This window comes from Pyricularia oryzae, chromosome 7 (genome assembly GCF_000002495.2).
Source record: "Pyricularia oryzae 70-15 chromosome 7, whole genome shotgun sequence".
Taxonomy (NCBI): domain Eukaryota; kingdom Fungi; phylum Ascomycota; class Sordariomycetes; order Magnaporthales; family Pyriculariaceae; genus Pyricularia; species Pyricularia oryzae.
In genome coordinates this window covers 145,248-159,908 of record NC_017854.1, presented here as the reverse complement: position 1 = coordinate 159,908, position 14,661 = coordinate 145,248, and the positions used below count along the sequence as shown (strand labels likewise).

Here is a 14,661-nt window from a genome sequence, read left to right as displayed (position 1 = left end):
ACCTCTTGATGCGAATATTCGTGTTATTTCAGCGGTAGCAGAAATATATAAAAACTCAAGAAATGTCTTTCCCCAAAGCGTTCTGCTATGTCTTCACCACCACCATCATTCCTCACACTCTTTTAGTCTTAGTTGTTTTTTTCCTTTCCTTTTTTTCCTTTTTCTTTTTTTTTGCACTTGGTTCCAACTGCTTGTCTGCCTTGCATATATCATTAATCTCCCGAGCCCAAACATGCTCTGCCCTTCGCTCTTTCAGATTTTGACTTTCGGGTCCCTTCTGGGCCAAAGCTTGGCCCAGCTGCCAGATGTGCTCTACCGAGGCGACACGCGACCCCGCGACAATCATAGCAAAGACCTTTAGGGATCCCAACTATCCCGGTCTGCACTACCACACCCACATCCACATCGAAAAACTTCAACACATGTTATACGCGTCGACGTCGCCGTCCAAGGAGATTGCCAAGAAGTACGGAGGCAAACTGGCACAAGGACAAAGGTATTACATTTACCACATCAACACCAAGAACGTCAAGGAACCCAAGATACGCTTCAATCTCGGCAGCCCCAAGAAGCCTGGGCCGGTCCCCGACCAAACCCAAAAGACCAGGACCCTCTCCGAAGTTGAGTTTGAACGAGTTGCGCCCATTTTCACAAAGGCACGGTATCGATACCCTTATACCGACGAGGACGAGTACGCATTAAAGGCCTACATTCCTTGGGCCAACGTGGACGGCTGGACTATCGTTTACCCAAACGGAAAAGAGAAATACCAGTCGAGACTACTATCATCCAGCATGAGGACAACAAACAATGGCAAAAAGATATATGTCTAATCGGTCATGAATGGATGGGGGCAGGGCATAGGGGTTGAGCCGTAGACATTGGTGCCTGTTGGACTGGTGCTTCTACCCAAAGCGTTTAAACAGACTATAATCGGAATGAATTTGCTTTATTTATGTTACGATACTGGCTGTGTTGGCGGTTGTGTGGCGAGAGCCCAGACAGATATTCCGACATGATTTTTAATTGCTAAACATACGTCATGCTTGTGTGGCAGCCCGCACATGGTAAGCCTTGAGTCTATCACAGACGAACAACCTTAATATTCAGCAATAGGTTGAGCATAGAGACTACGACCAATCGGCGGGGGCAACAATTACTGTAAGCACTGTGGCCTTGTGGGTTGAAACCAAGTCGTTGCATAAGCCAAAGAATGTGGCAAAAAGAAAAGATCAGTCAACTTGTGTCAGCACCCTCATGTCGGCAAGTAGAGAGTAACGGCAGCTCGAGCGCAAAATTCTGCCACAACACAAAGTATCACCATCTAGCTCCCACAGGCTCCGGAGTTTTGTTCCGTGAAGCTATGAGCCCCGATGGGAATCATGCATTCACCCTCGCGATATGCCCAGGGTGATCTAGAACAGCAATGCAAGCTGAATTTGTTGTCTGCCCACACGGCAAGCTTCCAACATCTCAGGTGGCTGGTCCCGGCCTGGTCAAGATCTGCAGGTCGGGAGAAAGAATACCAGGCAACAACAGTCCAGTTGTAGCGCGACTTCACTTTCCCAAAGATTGTTGACAGCAGATGCGACATGATCGCATTTCTCACTTGGCCATGAGAAGCCGTGGTAGCAGCAGAGCGGATTTGGGACCAAACGTAGGGCGAGCTGGACGTTGGTGTAGACCCAAGTGCCTGGATCGAGTGTGCGTTCTCGACGTGGAAGATCGCGTCGCAGAGTGGTGCTTCTCGACTCGTTGGCAACATCGTGAGATGATGCAAGTCCGGGAACAAGGCTCGAAAGTTATAGGCGGGCGGAACTGGGACAGGAAATTTGTTCAAACTGGGTATCGCGAGGATAATCGCAACAAGGGAGACCGGTCTTCAAGGCACGGGCTGGGTAGGAAAACGGCGGCGTTGGAAAGGTGCTCTTCTGCGCCGGGAAATAGAGAAGGCACTCGGAGGAGGATGGAAAGATCGAGCAAGGGCTTCCTGGGGGTCTTTTCGTCACATCAGTATTGCAATGGGGAACAGTACTCACCTTGGTTTCTTCACACTTCAAGGCGCAGTAAATACATCCTGGGAAGTGGAGTTTGAGCAACGAGGCAAGAGGATTGGGAATCCTGGCTGAGATACATTGTCAAGATTGTTGACAGACCCAAAAGGCGCGGTGCTTCGGCGATGACCTGACCTCGACTGTCGATGCCGTCGACGCCCTACCCCGATGGTGGCTGTCAAGATTGGTGTTTGTTGAGAGGAAGACAGCACGACGTTTATTTACGTCGCACCAGTATTTCGGCACCCTCACCTGGCTCACTTGTGCTTATGAGCCGCGCCAACCGCACCTGTCTGAGTCGAACCGAGGCAACATCGCCGTTGCTTTGTCACGTACACATCTCGCTAGATGGGTCGAGCATCAAAAACTTTGCTTCTTCAAGCATGCACCCAAAGGACGGGACAGATGAATTGCGGCGGTGTGGTTGCCCCCCCTCAAGTGTCATTGGCATGCGCGAATGCGACGTGTTTCCAGTGGTTTCCGCACGCGACCGCCTCGCAGTCGTCGTTGGTGAAGGATCATCAACAGCAAATACTGACCTGTCAAGCTGCCAAGGAACACGAGATGAATGTGCGCCCAGCCGTTTCTTCGCGTACAGACTAACTCTGCGATGCATCAATCTCTAGCGTCGTCGTTTGGCGTCTTGTTGTTGAGGGTGGATTGCAGCAAATCGGTCCGGGAGGAAATCTGCAGCGCTAGTTCTAGGCGCCGGCGGTGTGGGTTGCTGTGATAGGCTTGGTCCGGATGTTGAAGAAAAAGAAGAGATTGTGTGTGTGTGAGGGTTGTTGCAGGGGGGCAGCTGCAGCGGTGTGACGAAGAAACGCCACACATGAAGATGTGTTGTCGAATACCTTTCCCGTTCTCTGTAATCTGGGAGATAGGTTGGGAGCGGGCACATCGAGATTGATCTGAAACGGGATTGTCAGTCATTGGAAAGAAAAAGAAGTCGAAAACAAAATCATGATAGACATGCAATATGCAGCTAAAAAGTGACTCCAACAAGCGTCGCAACTAAGGTACTCCGTACTGCAAACAATTTAACAATCTGTGATGGAGAGATGCTCCCCGCAGCTAGCAAGGGACTCGGTCGACGGCGCGTCACCAGTCGAGCTATGCTTACGGAGTTTGGAGTAGTTGCAATGCCTGTGGGTTTAGCGGGACCGCGTGCCTGACAGAACCACCGATCACTGACAGGAGTCGGCCCTTGCTAGCGACATGGTAGTTTGCGTAGTACGCCGTAGTGTCCTGTCTCGGATGTGATGGATACATTCAAGCATGGTGCTACGTTCTCGACCAGATGTTATTTTGACCACTTGGCTGCCAAGCTACGTGAATGGTCAAGGATAAAGTGGGTGGGTTGCCATTGGGTGCGGAGTGCCCAAGCAAGGCAAGTGTGCTTTGCGTTGGGGTAGGGGTCTCAGCCCTAAGAAGCAATATCGTTCCCCGCTTTTGAACCCCTCATCCAAGACAAAGAAGCATCGAAATTGCTGCACTTTGTTTCTTTGTCAAACACGGGATGCTTTGCCCACCAAAGAAGAAAATAAAATGGAACCAATGTTTCGACCTTCTAGACAAACCCGACAGCTGGAAAAACAATTCGAGGCAGATTCGGCCCGTGTCGAGCGCGGAAATACTCCGTAACTACCTCTAGTCTATCTAGTTCAAGATTGGCAGGCATCACGAGGAATTTGGCGACGGGGCACCTTCCATGCAAGCAATACTGGCTTGGCAGTCCGCAGGGGAGAGGGTCTAGTTCTAGCTAGGTAGTACAATGGGGCCATGCACTCCAGGGCATGGGTCCATGGCGTTTTCCCTTGTTATCTGGCCGGGCCCAAGGACCGATCGATTGATAGGTGGATACCCGCATGTTTGGTCTTGTTTTCCCCCCGATCTCTGTGCTATTCTCCCTTGCCTCCGTCTTCCCGTCTGCGTCCGGGCTGGTTTGTGATGGGACGCAGTGCACAAGATTTCTTTAGATCGGTCCAGGGAAAAATTAGACATGCCAATCTGTCTGTGTTGACGCCACCCAAGATGCCGGGCCGGACTGTCAACTACTGTAGGCATCCATCCCCAGATTCCAGGGTTGCTAAAATAGTGTAGGCACACGTCATATGCAAGGGATGTGTGTCGTTATGGCAAGCATTTTGATATTGCATTCTCAGTTATTAGGACACGGTATTGTTAGGTGCAACTAATGGTGGCATGCCTTGGATTTTTCCCTGGGCGGACTCGTTTTTGGGGACTCCAATTTCCGGTTGCCACCGCCGAATGTGAGACGAGCTGGTTGCTCCGTAATACGACATTGGCATTGGGCAAAAGCAGAGGCAAAGAAGCAATTCTGGACGGAGGGGCAGGATACCATGGTCCTGCAGACGCATGGTGGGTGGCAACCACAGCAAGCCACGCCAACTCAGTGCGATGACCGCCTCATTGCTCCTTCAATGCAGATGGGGCTATTTGCTCATCAGAATGCAGCTATCTGCTACGTTGGCTTCTTTATTTGCTCATCCACCGCCTCGTTTTGGGTCTGGGCCTTGGTCAAGGACCGCAGAGAGCGTGTGGCATGGTTGGAAACTGGATGAGGCCGACCCCTGCATTTAGCCGCCGATCTGGCATGAAGCCGAGACTCGATGGAAAGGAGAAAAAAAAAGAACAAGAAAAATCCCTCCGAAGGGACTAGAGCAGTGTATCACACGAGGGGGGATGGCATCGCAGATGTTTGGGCTCTGCGGTAATCCTCAGCGTCGAGTCTTGCGGTGGTAGTGACGCCAAACAGACAACCCCTCGGTCCCTGAAAAAACGTCGTCTTCCCTTGGGTGCCGAGCGCCAGGCGATGACCCCTGCAAGGATGTAATGCGCCATCCCGCCGATCAGCCAGGCAAGTCAAGGCCGGAAGGCCGGCTAGAATGACATGCCGGGTCCACAAAGCAAGTTCCAAGTCTTGCCAGAGTGCTCCGGTTGCGGTTGATGACCGCAAAAACCCAGGTACTCCATACTGTCATTATTATTATTATTTTTCTAGGTTATCTTTCTACTCCCAGTCGTGACGAAATTACTCCGTATCCCGAAATATGGATTTTCCAGACTAGTCTAGCAGTCAATAGCGGGTCGTTCAAGGCGGTGGCTGTCAGAGAAATTGGTCCCCCAACGCAAACCTGCAAAGCAACAGGCTGCAAAGCAACTGGCCGCAGTGCGTGTCTCCGCTTCGCTATGGGTTTGACCGCTTTTTGGTGGCGGGAAGAAGGGACAGCACACACACACACACACACATACAGGGAGTTGTTTTGGTGAGGCGCTTGGCTGGGCAGGTAAACAGCGTGGGTGAACTGGATGGGCATTGGTGCTTTCGGTGGCAGGACGGGCAAACGCAGGCAGCATGGCCCTGCGTTGAGGCCCGAGCTGCCTGCCTGCCTGACCCTGACCCTGACTAACTGACTGAGTGACTGAGGGACTTTGACGGTCCCGGATCGTGGATAAATAGAAGGCTTCCTCCCTCCCATCAACAAACTTTTCCTGTCTCTTCTCATCATCCCAAAGCTCACCATAGCAATAGCCACTCTTTAGACTCCCACTTCCAAACTACTTAATATCTCATTCCTTGTCTTTTCCCGAGACCCCTCTCAACCCAACCTAATTCAAGATGTTCTCCCTCAAGACCGTTGTCCTGGCCCTTGCCGCCGCCGCCTTCGTCCAGGCCATCCCCGCCCCTGGTGAGGGTCCTTCCGTCTCCATGGCTCAGCAGAAGTGCGGTGCCGAGAAGGTCGTCTCTTGCTGCAACAGCAAGGAGCTTAAGAACTCCAAGTCTGGTGCCGAGATCCCCATCGACGTTCTCAGCGGCGAGTGCAAGAACATCCCGATCAACATCCTCACCATCAACCAGCTCATCCCCATCAACAACTTCTGCTCGGACACCGTTTCGTGCTGCTCCGGCGAGCAGATTGTGAGTTCCTCTTGTGACGCTCCTTTCTCATTCAACACACAGTCTACTGACCACAGCTTCTTCTTTCACAAATACAGGGTCTGGTCAACATCCAGTGCACTCCTATCCTGAGCTAAATGGCTTAATGTCTTTACCGACATCTAGCTATTTTCTCACATCAGGGATGCATGCGATCACGAGGGGATGATGGTGGTGGAGGACGTTTGGAGTTTCTGTGAGGGAGCCGGAGTCCGGCGATCAGCGTTGAGTGAAAGCCGGTCCTGGCTGCTGGGGGCCCTGGTTTCGTCCTAAGCACCTGGCGGCCGTGGAATGGCTAGGCACACAATCCGCCGGATCCTGTCTCGCCTGAGGGATTGATGTCAAGTTTTGGAAGCATCTGGAAGGATGCCCGCTAGAGAAGTCTCTTCTCGTTCCACTCATTTAATAAAACCCCTTCCAGACCTATTTGAATGTTCCAATGCTCGTGACTTGTGCTTGAAATGAATGCCTGCCTCCTTGGTCTTCAAATCCTCCACGGCCGCGATGATTTGGTGCCTCTATGAGCGTTTGATTTTTCCGCCTCATTAATCACTGACAGTTACCACCAGCGATACTCTCTGACCTGAGAAGTTGATTCTCTGGCAAACAAGAAAGCAGACATCACATACCCGAACCCCTTCAGAATAGCCCCGCCCTCGCTGTTCGTCGTTAACACTCACAGACTCTGAAAACTGCTCACAAGGTCAAAGAGGCCCTGCAGTGCCAGCACTATCCAGCAAAATTTCTAGTGAAAATCCAGCGACTCCATGGTTGCCATATTCCAAGCAAAAGGTCGGGGCACATATCGCTAAAAGTTTACATGAATGGTACCAGGCCACGCTATAGTACCGCAGGGAGAGAAGAGAACGTGGTACACTAAACTCTATTCTAACCACATGGGAAATCTCACTAGAGTGCACAAGTGAAACATGTTTCGTCCCAGCCTCTGGACCCATTTACGGACTTGCCAGCGGTCACTAGACACTAGCTGACAGAATTACTGTGTCAGTTTAGATTTACCCAAATTATACAAGCCTTCAGCGTAGGTATTGCGGAAATATTAATTAGTACAACGTTCGGCTCTTCCCGAACAAAATAAGCAATCGGACCCAGCTGTTTGACTTGATGGCAGACCAGCACGAGCAGTTGGTTTTCAAAATCACAACCGCACGTGGAACCTTTTGCAAACAAGCTTGCAACGTTCATGTGGCGCAGAACCCCGAGGGCGCTGAAATCGAATCAAGCCTCACTACGCGCCACTGGTTCTCCAATTTCGTTTGTGCCCGCAGACAGCCCAACAAAAGAACTGCCATGGATTCAGCCTGACCTGCGCCACTGCGTCAATTCTGGCTTTTGTCTGTGCATAGCAAGACGAGTCTGTCCTAGGCATCTTGAATTTCGATTTATAAGCAAGTCTTTGTTTCTTTGTTTCTCATGCAGTTGCCCGCTGTCAAATGTGGGCTGGACGTGGTTGCCCTCGACCGGCCGTGTCACTGTCTCGCTGAGGAACTACACTCGGGCTCGGTTCAGCAACCCTCTCAGGGATATCCACTGCAATACCCGCACGCAAATGAGCTCTGCGGCCAAGGCTCATGGAAGGCTGCAATCAAGTGGTTGCCCCATCCAGTTCTCTCATGGGAGCGATCGTCCTCTTGGTAATAGAGCAAGGAAACCAAAGCTGCCTGCAAGTACGTCATTGAGCTCCAAATGGACTCCCAAGAGTCGGAAACATTTGCAGAGTCGAAGTACTATGCAGGGACCATGCATCCGCCCAAGTTTACTGATCCTCTGAAACAAACAAAACCCTGACTTGAAAATCTACCGTATCTATTGCGTCTTCAGCCGCTGACAAAAGGATGTCGAGTTTTGGGGCAATTAGTGGAGCATGTCGGCCATGGATTCCTCCGGCCAGGCGTTTATTTCCAAGGGAAAGCTGCTTTGATTATGTGATGGCCCAATTCCAGTGGTTGGCCAAGGCTGGCCAGTGGAGACGTTCTAGCGAGTACCGCTTGACGCCCCCTTGGCTGGTTCGTCGACTGAAAAGCTCGTCGGTGTGGACCATCCGCCAGATGACAAATAGGCGTATCGCAGCTGGCAATAGCGACAGACACTTGGCAACGATAACAGAGCCCAAACTATATAGCAAGCTGCCAAAGTGAAATAGGGGTCTTTGAAAAAAGTGGTATAGTATGCCGTGGCCAGTACATGCCTTGAACATTTTTGGACAAGGCAAACTTGACCATTTGATCTATGCTTGATTCAGGGTGTAATACGGTATAGTATTGTGTAGTTTGTCCAGCATGTAAGTCTCGGTCGAGAACAACGAGCTTTGCCTCTGCCAGGCCGACTAACCAACCAACCAACTGTTTTGCTTATCCTAAAAGCGCAACCATGGCCGAGCAATTCATTGCCCCAGCGGCCTCTCCCAGTGCCATGCCCTCCACCGAGAACAAGGAAAGGGATGACATGACGAACAGCATCGAGAACGGCCAGAATTCCCAATGTGGTTCAGAGGAAAAGGCCTCTCCACGGCAAATGCATGGTTTCAAGGTATGTACAGCAGCAGTCCAGCTCTCTCGCTACTAGAACCCATTCCGTATTTTATTGCGCTTTGTGGCACCAAAAAAGAAGAAAAAAAAACTGACAACACCCCAACTCCTTGGACAGTGGTTCCTCGCCATCGTAGGCCTCCTCGCCTCCCTCCTCCTCTACGCTCTCGACACCACCATCGTCGCGACCATCCAGCCGGCCATCGTCACCGACTTTGGCAGGGTCGACCTGGTCCCCTGGCTGGCCGCGGCCTTCGCGCTGGCCTCGGCCGCCAGCACGCTGCCCTGGTCCAAGGCCTACGGCACCTTTTCGGCCAAGAAGCTCTTCGTCGGCGGCACGACGCTCTTCATGGCCTCGTCGGCCCTGTGCGGCGCCGCGCCCAACATCAACGCCTTCGTCGTCGGCCGTGCGCTCCTGGGCATCGGCGGCACCGGCATGTACCTCGGCATCATGACCATCCTCTCGGTGAACACGAGCGAGGTGGAGCGGCCTCGGTACCTGAGCATGACGGGCTTCTTTTGGGGCGTCGGTACCGTGCTGGGCCCGGTGGTCGGTGGCGCTTTTGCTGAGAGTGCTGCGACGTGGAGGTGTATGTTTTACGGGTTTACCCCTCTTGGTTCCTACTCGTGGAGGGTGATACACTCGACTTGGATGAGTTTGATACGCGGTCAGCAGCTAACCTGATTCGAATTTGCACAGTTGCCTTCTACATCAATCTCATTGTCGGTGCGGTAATGGCCCCCATCTACATATTCATCCTCCCCGACTATCACCCTCAGCCCGGGGTCCCGCTGCTCGAACGGCTGGCGCAGATCGACTACCTGGGTGCCCTTCTTTCGGCGTGCGCCTTCATGTGCGTGATGATGGGCATGAACTTTGGAGGCGTCCTTTGGGCTTGGAACGATGGCCGCAGCATCGCCTTGTTTCTCTTGGCCGTTGTCATATTTGTCGTCTGGGTCTTTCAGCAGGTCTTTTTGTTTCGGACAACCTTTGAGTACCGCATGTTTCCGATGCACTTTTTCAGAAATCGGACAATGGTGCTCATCTTCATCATCATGTGTAAGTTTGATCCCCTTTTACCCTTTATCGCCTGTGTCAGTTTGGGTTCTGCTTTGGTTCGACTGACAGATTCGTCGTCTGTTAGTGTTTTCTACTTTCGGCGGTTTTATTAGCATCTACTACCTGCCGCTGTACTTTCAACTGATCCGAGGAGCGACGGCCATGGAAACATCGCTGTACCTGCTGCCCTTTATCATATTTCTCTCGGGGTTTGTACTCGTCAATGGGCACTTTATGGCCAAGACGGGCTACTATTACCCCTGGTACATCTTTGGAGCCGCTCTCAACATCATTGGCGGTGCACTCTTGTGTAAGTACCCACGAACTCATACCACAATGGCACAAACATAGTGAAACTGACGCCCACCTCGGCCCCAAAAGACACGGTCGACGAATCAACCACAATGGCCAAGATCTACGGCTACACCATCATCCTCGGCGCCGGCGCAGGCTGCTACGCCCAGGCCGGCTTCCCGGTTGCGCAGGTGACGGTCGACCCCAAGGACATACCGTACGCCGTGGGCTTCATGACGGTCAGCCAGATGATGGGCATCTCGATCGGCACGGGCATGTCCGGAGCGCTTTTTGTCAATTATGCCCACGCCGGCCTCGAGCGCATCTTTCCGGACTCGCCCGCCGCGGACATCGCCTCCGCCGTCAGCGGTGTCAGCAGTGAGCTGCTTGCTGCCGCCGATGCCGAGACCCAGGCCCGTGCCATCAGCGCCATCGCCGACGCTCTGCAGAACGCCTTTGTGCCCATCGTGGTGGGTGCTGCGATTTCCTTCTTGTTGAGCCTCTTTCTGAAGCGAGAAAAACTGTTTGGGGGAAAGGAGCAGCCGGCGGTGATGTTTTGATTTTGTGGACAAGAGTAGCCTAAGGGGCAGTATATGTAGTGAGCAGACCTGCAGTTGCCTTGAAAAAAACAGTTAAGTTGGTTATTTTTGGGTATTAGCCTGTTAAGGCGGGCGCTTTTCTTTTGTTCCTGTACCACAAAGGTTGATTAATGGATCACCCCGCAACAGACTTTGAAAATACTTTCCTTGGGTCAGAAAGACTCTGTCTTGTTCATGAAAATTTCGAGCTCCATGTAAAGACTAGCAAAGCAAAGCAAAACGCCAAACTCGCGATCAATGCTACTCTCCCGTGTTTATATACCTAGTCCAAACACCTTGGATCCTCAGTTTTCCTGGTCCCACACCAAGCCTAGCAATCCCAAGCTCTTTTTGTACCAACTCAATGAACCATCTCATCGACATTGGTTCTTTTTCCCGGGATTAGTACCTGAGCGACTTTATTGGTGCCTGGGACGAGGAACTAGAGTAACTAAAGACTTGTATTTTTGTTATAATTCGGTAGTTTGCAGACAAAATTGTGGCATTGATTTCGGAGGGAAACGACTGCCGATCGACAAAGCTTGAATTCGACCAGCTTGTCTTGACCCTTCATAGGAACCATTCTTGGTATATGCCAAGCCAGTTTATTCGGCTTCCTGAACGGGACGTTGTCGACGAACATTTGTTATTGGCCACAGGAATGTGCAGATGCCAAGGCGTCCTAATGGGATTAATTACCCTGTTTCGGGGATCCTGCCGCTCATCTGCAAAGCAAGTATCCTCTGATAAAAGTAGAAAGCTTTGGGACCCAACCCATTATAGCCCCAAAGCCTTGACGAGCTTTTATGCGGCAAGTTAGAGCTATAAGTGATCCGCGACTGCAGATCTTATGCGGCCCTCAAAAGGCTCACCTGAGAAAAAAAGTTTTGCACCAACCTACAAGAGTTTTGACAACTACTTTCAGATGTACGAAAGATGATTTTGCGGTTTATGTGGATCGAACACATGACCTTCAGATGTAGGGCTGAAGTGGACTTCAGTCTGACGCTCTCCCAACTGAGCTAAACCCGCTATACCAAGTTGATAGTGTTGATGGCAAGTGGCTGACTCAAGTTTCTGCTTTGTGATCGTGACGCAAAACCCAAAACCCACTTTGTTTTCACGATAAATAGAAGCCGTGACTTTAAATCAACTTCAACCGTTCACATTTACAAGTGTGCACAGTAATCGTACCTATCAGGCAGCCAACACGTCTATTGAGCCGCCTTGGCTACCCGCTTTTCATCGCCTAGCTGGACTCTGATATGCCAGTGGTTCTGTCGTGTGTTTGTTGGGCAAGCCAACCCAGGGGCCGGCGTTTTCCTGAACAGCTCGCATTGCTATGCGACATACATCTCGACCAACAAATCCTAGCTGACTTCACCTGTGCTGCATCTATCGCAGAGAAAGAATTGAACCACTGAATAAGCCTTTTCGCAACTAAACCGATAAGAAAGCCTTGCCAAGTACAAAAAGACTCGGTCTTGTCGGCAGCACAATAGCAAGCAAATGTATGTCGACCTGAGCAACTCTTGACATGGTACGTCGGCCTCCAAAAGATTACTTCTGTGAAGGTGCCGGCAACGATCCGCGTTGGAATGATCGATCTTGCCTTGGCACTACTCGATGTGTTCAAAATCGGCGACAAGCTCAAACCCGCTGCAGACTGCTCCGGCCCGCCAGACTTTCGCGTATAGTCCACAGGATGATGAGCGAGGGCGGAGGAGAAAGAGGAAGAGGATCATGATTCAAAGGGGTGGTGGCATAAGTCATTCTATAACTCAACAATTCTTTCATTTCCTTCCATCCCCCAAATCCCGATCTTGCTACTTTCCACCTCGCTCTCAACAATGCGCAAAGCACAGCAAGCCTAGATTCAAACACCCCCTTCTTTCTCTCCCGGACCGCTCCCTCAAAGGTGGCCGTCACAGTGGTAAACGATACCGTCGATGCCGCATGTCTCGATTTCTCCAGCGTGTGTGTGGCAGATATTTCCGGGAAAGTCCGAGCAGCAAAACTCGCAATCGTCGTCGCCCAGGTGAGGGGCGCAGAATGCCGGCGGGACGAATCCATCGCAGTCGCTCTGGCGAGAAACGAGCATCTTGACGGCTTCATGAGCCGGGGAGCGGGATGCCGTGCGGACCGTCATGCCGAGTGATGGCGAGACGGAAAAGGCAAGGATCAAGCTGGCGACCAGGAGCCTAATCATTGTCTGTTTGTGTATTTGCTTCGGATGGTTCAGTGAGCAAATGGTATGATGATAAGGGCGGACAATTAGTTATGTTCTCCGCAAGACAGAAAGAACAATGATGTATTGGGGTCGCTGGAGTTTTCTGGATTCGCCGGCCCTTTCCCAGGGAATGAAGCGCCTTTTTATACTCGGCAAGACCAAGAAAGTAGACCATATACCCACGAATCCCATTGTTACCATTATTCTATGCAAAACTGTGCCACAAGTAGTATAGTTGATGTGCACTGTCGCAAACTTCTCTTCAACGGCCAGTCCGGTCAGGTATACCGGCTATCGGTGTCCTGTCCTCAAATTCGGCTGCAGCTCACTTCCTTCAAGTGAAATGACGCTGAAATAGGCTTAGCGTAGGAGCGTTGGGATGAATCCGGCCACAAAAGGGGTATGCAGGTGGTCTTGTCGAGCACCTTGATGGTCCAATGGTGCCAAGGACCGTAGCGATGGTGTCGATGCGCGTGGGATAGCCGTCATCCTACGGGCAGAACGTCCGCATGTAGTCGTGACCGTCCTCAGCCTCTTGAATGCGCACCCGGATGGCCAATAAACTCGACCATATCGCGGCCTACCATTGGCCGTCACCACCAACCATCTCACAGCTCAATGTGATATATGGACTTGGCAGCGTGGTTTTTCTGCCCCCTTGTCATTCTTTTTGACAGGAATCCAGGAAAAGAACCGAGCAAAGTTGTGGTGCGGAATGAGGAGCTGTTCCCATAGAGCTAGTTCTACCTTGGCAATAATCAACAATGCCAATGGAAAGGAAGCCTTCCTCGTATAGAAATGACAATGGATTTGCCTGGATACGCTCTGGGGAAAAAGCGCAATATTCCAGGCGGCTATAAGTTGCTGCATGTAGTTCGACCCAAGAGTGCTGAGTCAAGAGAGCGATACCTGACAGGCTCCAACTGCTCAGCGGTAACCCGAACACAAGCTTCACTTGTTGCACCTGCACGCATCATCTCCTCTTTTCCAGACAAAATGCCTGTGTTGTATAGATTAGCCCTGGCCACTGTACTAGCCTTCTCCCTCGTCCCTCAGTTCGTGGCAGCTCAGTCTACGTGCGAGCCGTATGACGACCACTGGCACTGCCCACCAGGCGTCAGTCCTCCCATCACGCCGCCTCCCCAGCCGCCCAGCGCTACAAGTCTTTGTGCCAGCACCACCGGCTATGTGGGCATCGCCACCACCGTGACCGACTATGACGCCTTTACGCGCTCGCTAAACTCTGTTCACCGCACCACCGGCGCCCCGTCGCTCTCGGGAACCCGCGTGCCGGTCTATACCACCACCCGAACCTTCCCCAGCCTCGGGCTGATCACCGCGTATGGGTACTATGACTCTCACGCGCTGAGCTCGGCTGGCTTCTCGTTCGTCTCGGGCCTCACCGTCGTCACAACGGCCTGCAGTCCCAACACGCCGACGCTGCCTCCTAGCCCTACTGGGAGCATCTGCAGCCCGCATGGAGATCACTGTAAGTTCTGCCCGCCCTCTATGGATACTATCTGCCTATACTGGCGTCTGGGGGGGAATGGCGCAGTGGTTAAGCGCCATGGCTGTTACTTGAGTAACGTAGGTTCGAATCCTGCTCCCTCCACCTCCTCCCCGCTTACCCGTGGCAAGGATAACCCGGCTGGCTATCGACAACAACCACCCGCCTGTGCCGTCGAGCCCACACTTGTTGGGAACTTCGTCTCCATGGCTACAAACGACCGACAGCTCCGCTGTTTGGACACAGGCCCCTCTCGATGAAGAGCCGTCAACTGCCGTCAGACGAATCCTCCGTGCGCCTGAAGGCACGGGGTCGCGTCAGTGAACAAACCTGTAAGCAGGACCGGGCACGAACCCGGTCAGGCTCGATTCGCTTCTATGCCCTTGTTTTCCGCTGTGTAAATAGAGAAAATAGAAAGCGCGCCGAGATAC

At 52.0% G+C, this 14,661-nt stretch overlaps 5 protein-coding genes, 1 non-coding gene and 1 pseudogene across 7 annotated transcripts; 5 read left to right on the top strand and 2 right to left on the bottom strand.

The window, feature by feature from the left end:
• Nucleotides 1–305: 305 nt before the first annotated feature.
• MGG_10313 (uncharacterized protein) lies at nucleotides 306–833 on the top strand (the record flags this gene model as incomplete). The annotated part of the gene is made up of 1 exon (XM_003720467.1): nucleotides 306–833. One exon carries the CDS (start codon nucleotides 306–308, stop codon nucleotides 831–833), a length of 528 nt encoding a protein of 175 aa, XP_003720515.1.
• Nucleotides 834–1,142: 309 nt separating this feature from the next.
• Nucleotides 1,143–1,852, bottom strand: MGG_15447 (uncharacterized protein). Its single transcript, XM_003720466.1, has one exon. It carries the CDS (start codon nucleotides 1,763–1,765, stop codon nucleotides 1,325–1,327), a length of 441 nt encoding a protein of 146 aa, XP_003720514.1. The 5' UTR covers nucleotides 1,766–1,852; the 3' UTR covers nucleotides 1,143–1,324.
• Nucleotides 1,853–5,511: 3,659 nt separating this feature from the next.
• Nucleotides 5,512–6,437, top strand: MGG_10315 (hydrophobin-like protein MPG1). The gene is made up of 2 exons (XM_003720465.1): nucleotides 5,512–5,994; nucleotides 6,072–6,437. The coding sequence occupies exons 1-2, from the start codon at nucleotides 5,695–5,697 to the stop codon at nucleotides 6,108–6,110; spliced, it is 339 nt and encodes a 112-aa protein (XP_003720513.1). The 5' UTR covers nucleotides 5,512–5,694; the 3' UTR covers nucleotides 6,111–6,437.
• A 1,966-nt stretch (nucleotides 6,438–8,403) lies between these two features.
• Nucleotides 8,404–10,475, top strand: MGG_10316 (uncharacterized protein; the record flags this gene model as incomplete). Its single annotated transcript, XM_003720464.1, has 5 exons — nucleotides 8,404–8,562; nucleotides 8,680–9,151; nucleotides 9,262–9,621; nucleotides 9,707–9,931; nucleotides 10,003–10,475. 5 exons carry the CDS (start codon nucleotides 8,404–8,406, stop codon nucleotides 10,473–10,475), a joined length of 1,689 nt encoding a protein of 562 aa, XP_003720512.1.
• A 961-nt stretch (nucleotides 10,476–11,436) lies between these two features.
• MGG_20290 lies at nucleotides 11,437–11,525 on the bottom strand. Its single transcript has one exon. It is a non-coding gene; the product is annotated as a tRNA-Phe (tRNA).
• Nucleotides 11,526–13,719: 2,194 nt separating this feature from the next.
• MGG_17855 (uncharacterized protein) lies at nucleotides 13,720–14,490 on the top strand (the record flags this gene model as incomplete). The annotated part of the gene is made up of 2 exons (XM_003720463.1): nucleotides 13,720–14,212; nucleotides 14,315–14,490. The coding sequence occupies 2 exons, from the start codon at nucleotides 13,720–13,722 to the stop codon at nucleotides 14,488–14,490; spliced, it is 669 nt and encodes a 222-aa protein (XP_003720511.1).
• On the top strand, nucleotides 14,264–14,335 carry MGG_20289 (annotated as a pseudogene). The gene has a single exon. The product of its transcript is annotated as a tRNA-OTHER (tRNA).
• Nucleotides 14,491–14,661: the final 171 nt, after the last annotated feature.

Bases quoted from the DNA above. Each gene is read 5' to 3' on its own strand.
- MGG_10315 (XM_003720465.1), top strand. From the start codon at position 5,695: ATGTTCTCCCTCAAGACCGTTGTCCTGGCCCTTGCCGCCGCCGCCTTC. The intron at 5,995-6,071 runs GTGAGTTCCTCT...TCACAAATACAG, and splicing joins GCTGCTCCGGCGAGCAGATT to GGTCTGGTCAACATCCAGTG.
- MGG_15447 (XM_003720466.1), bottom strand. From the start codon at position 1,765: ATGTTGCCAACGAGTCGAGAAGCACCACTCTGCGACGCGATCTTCCAC.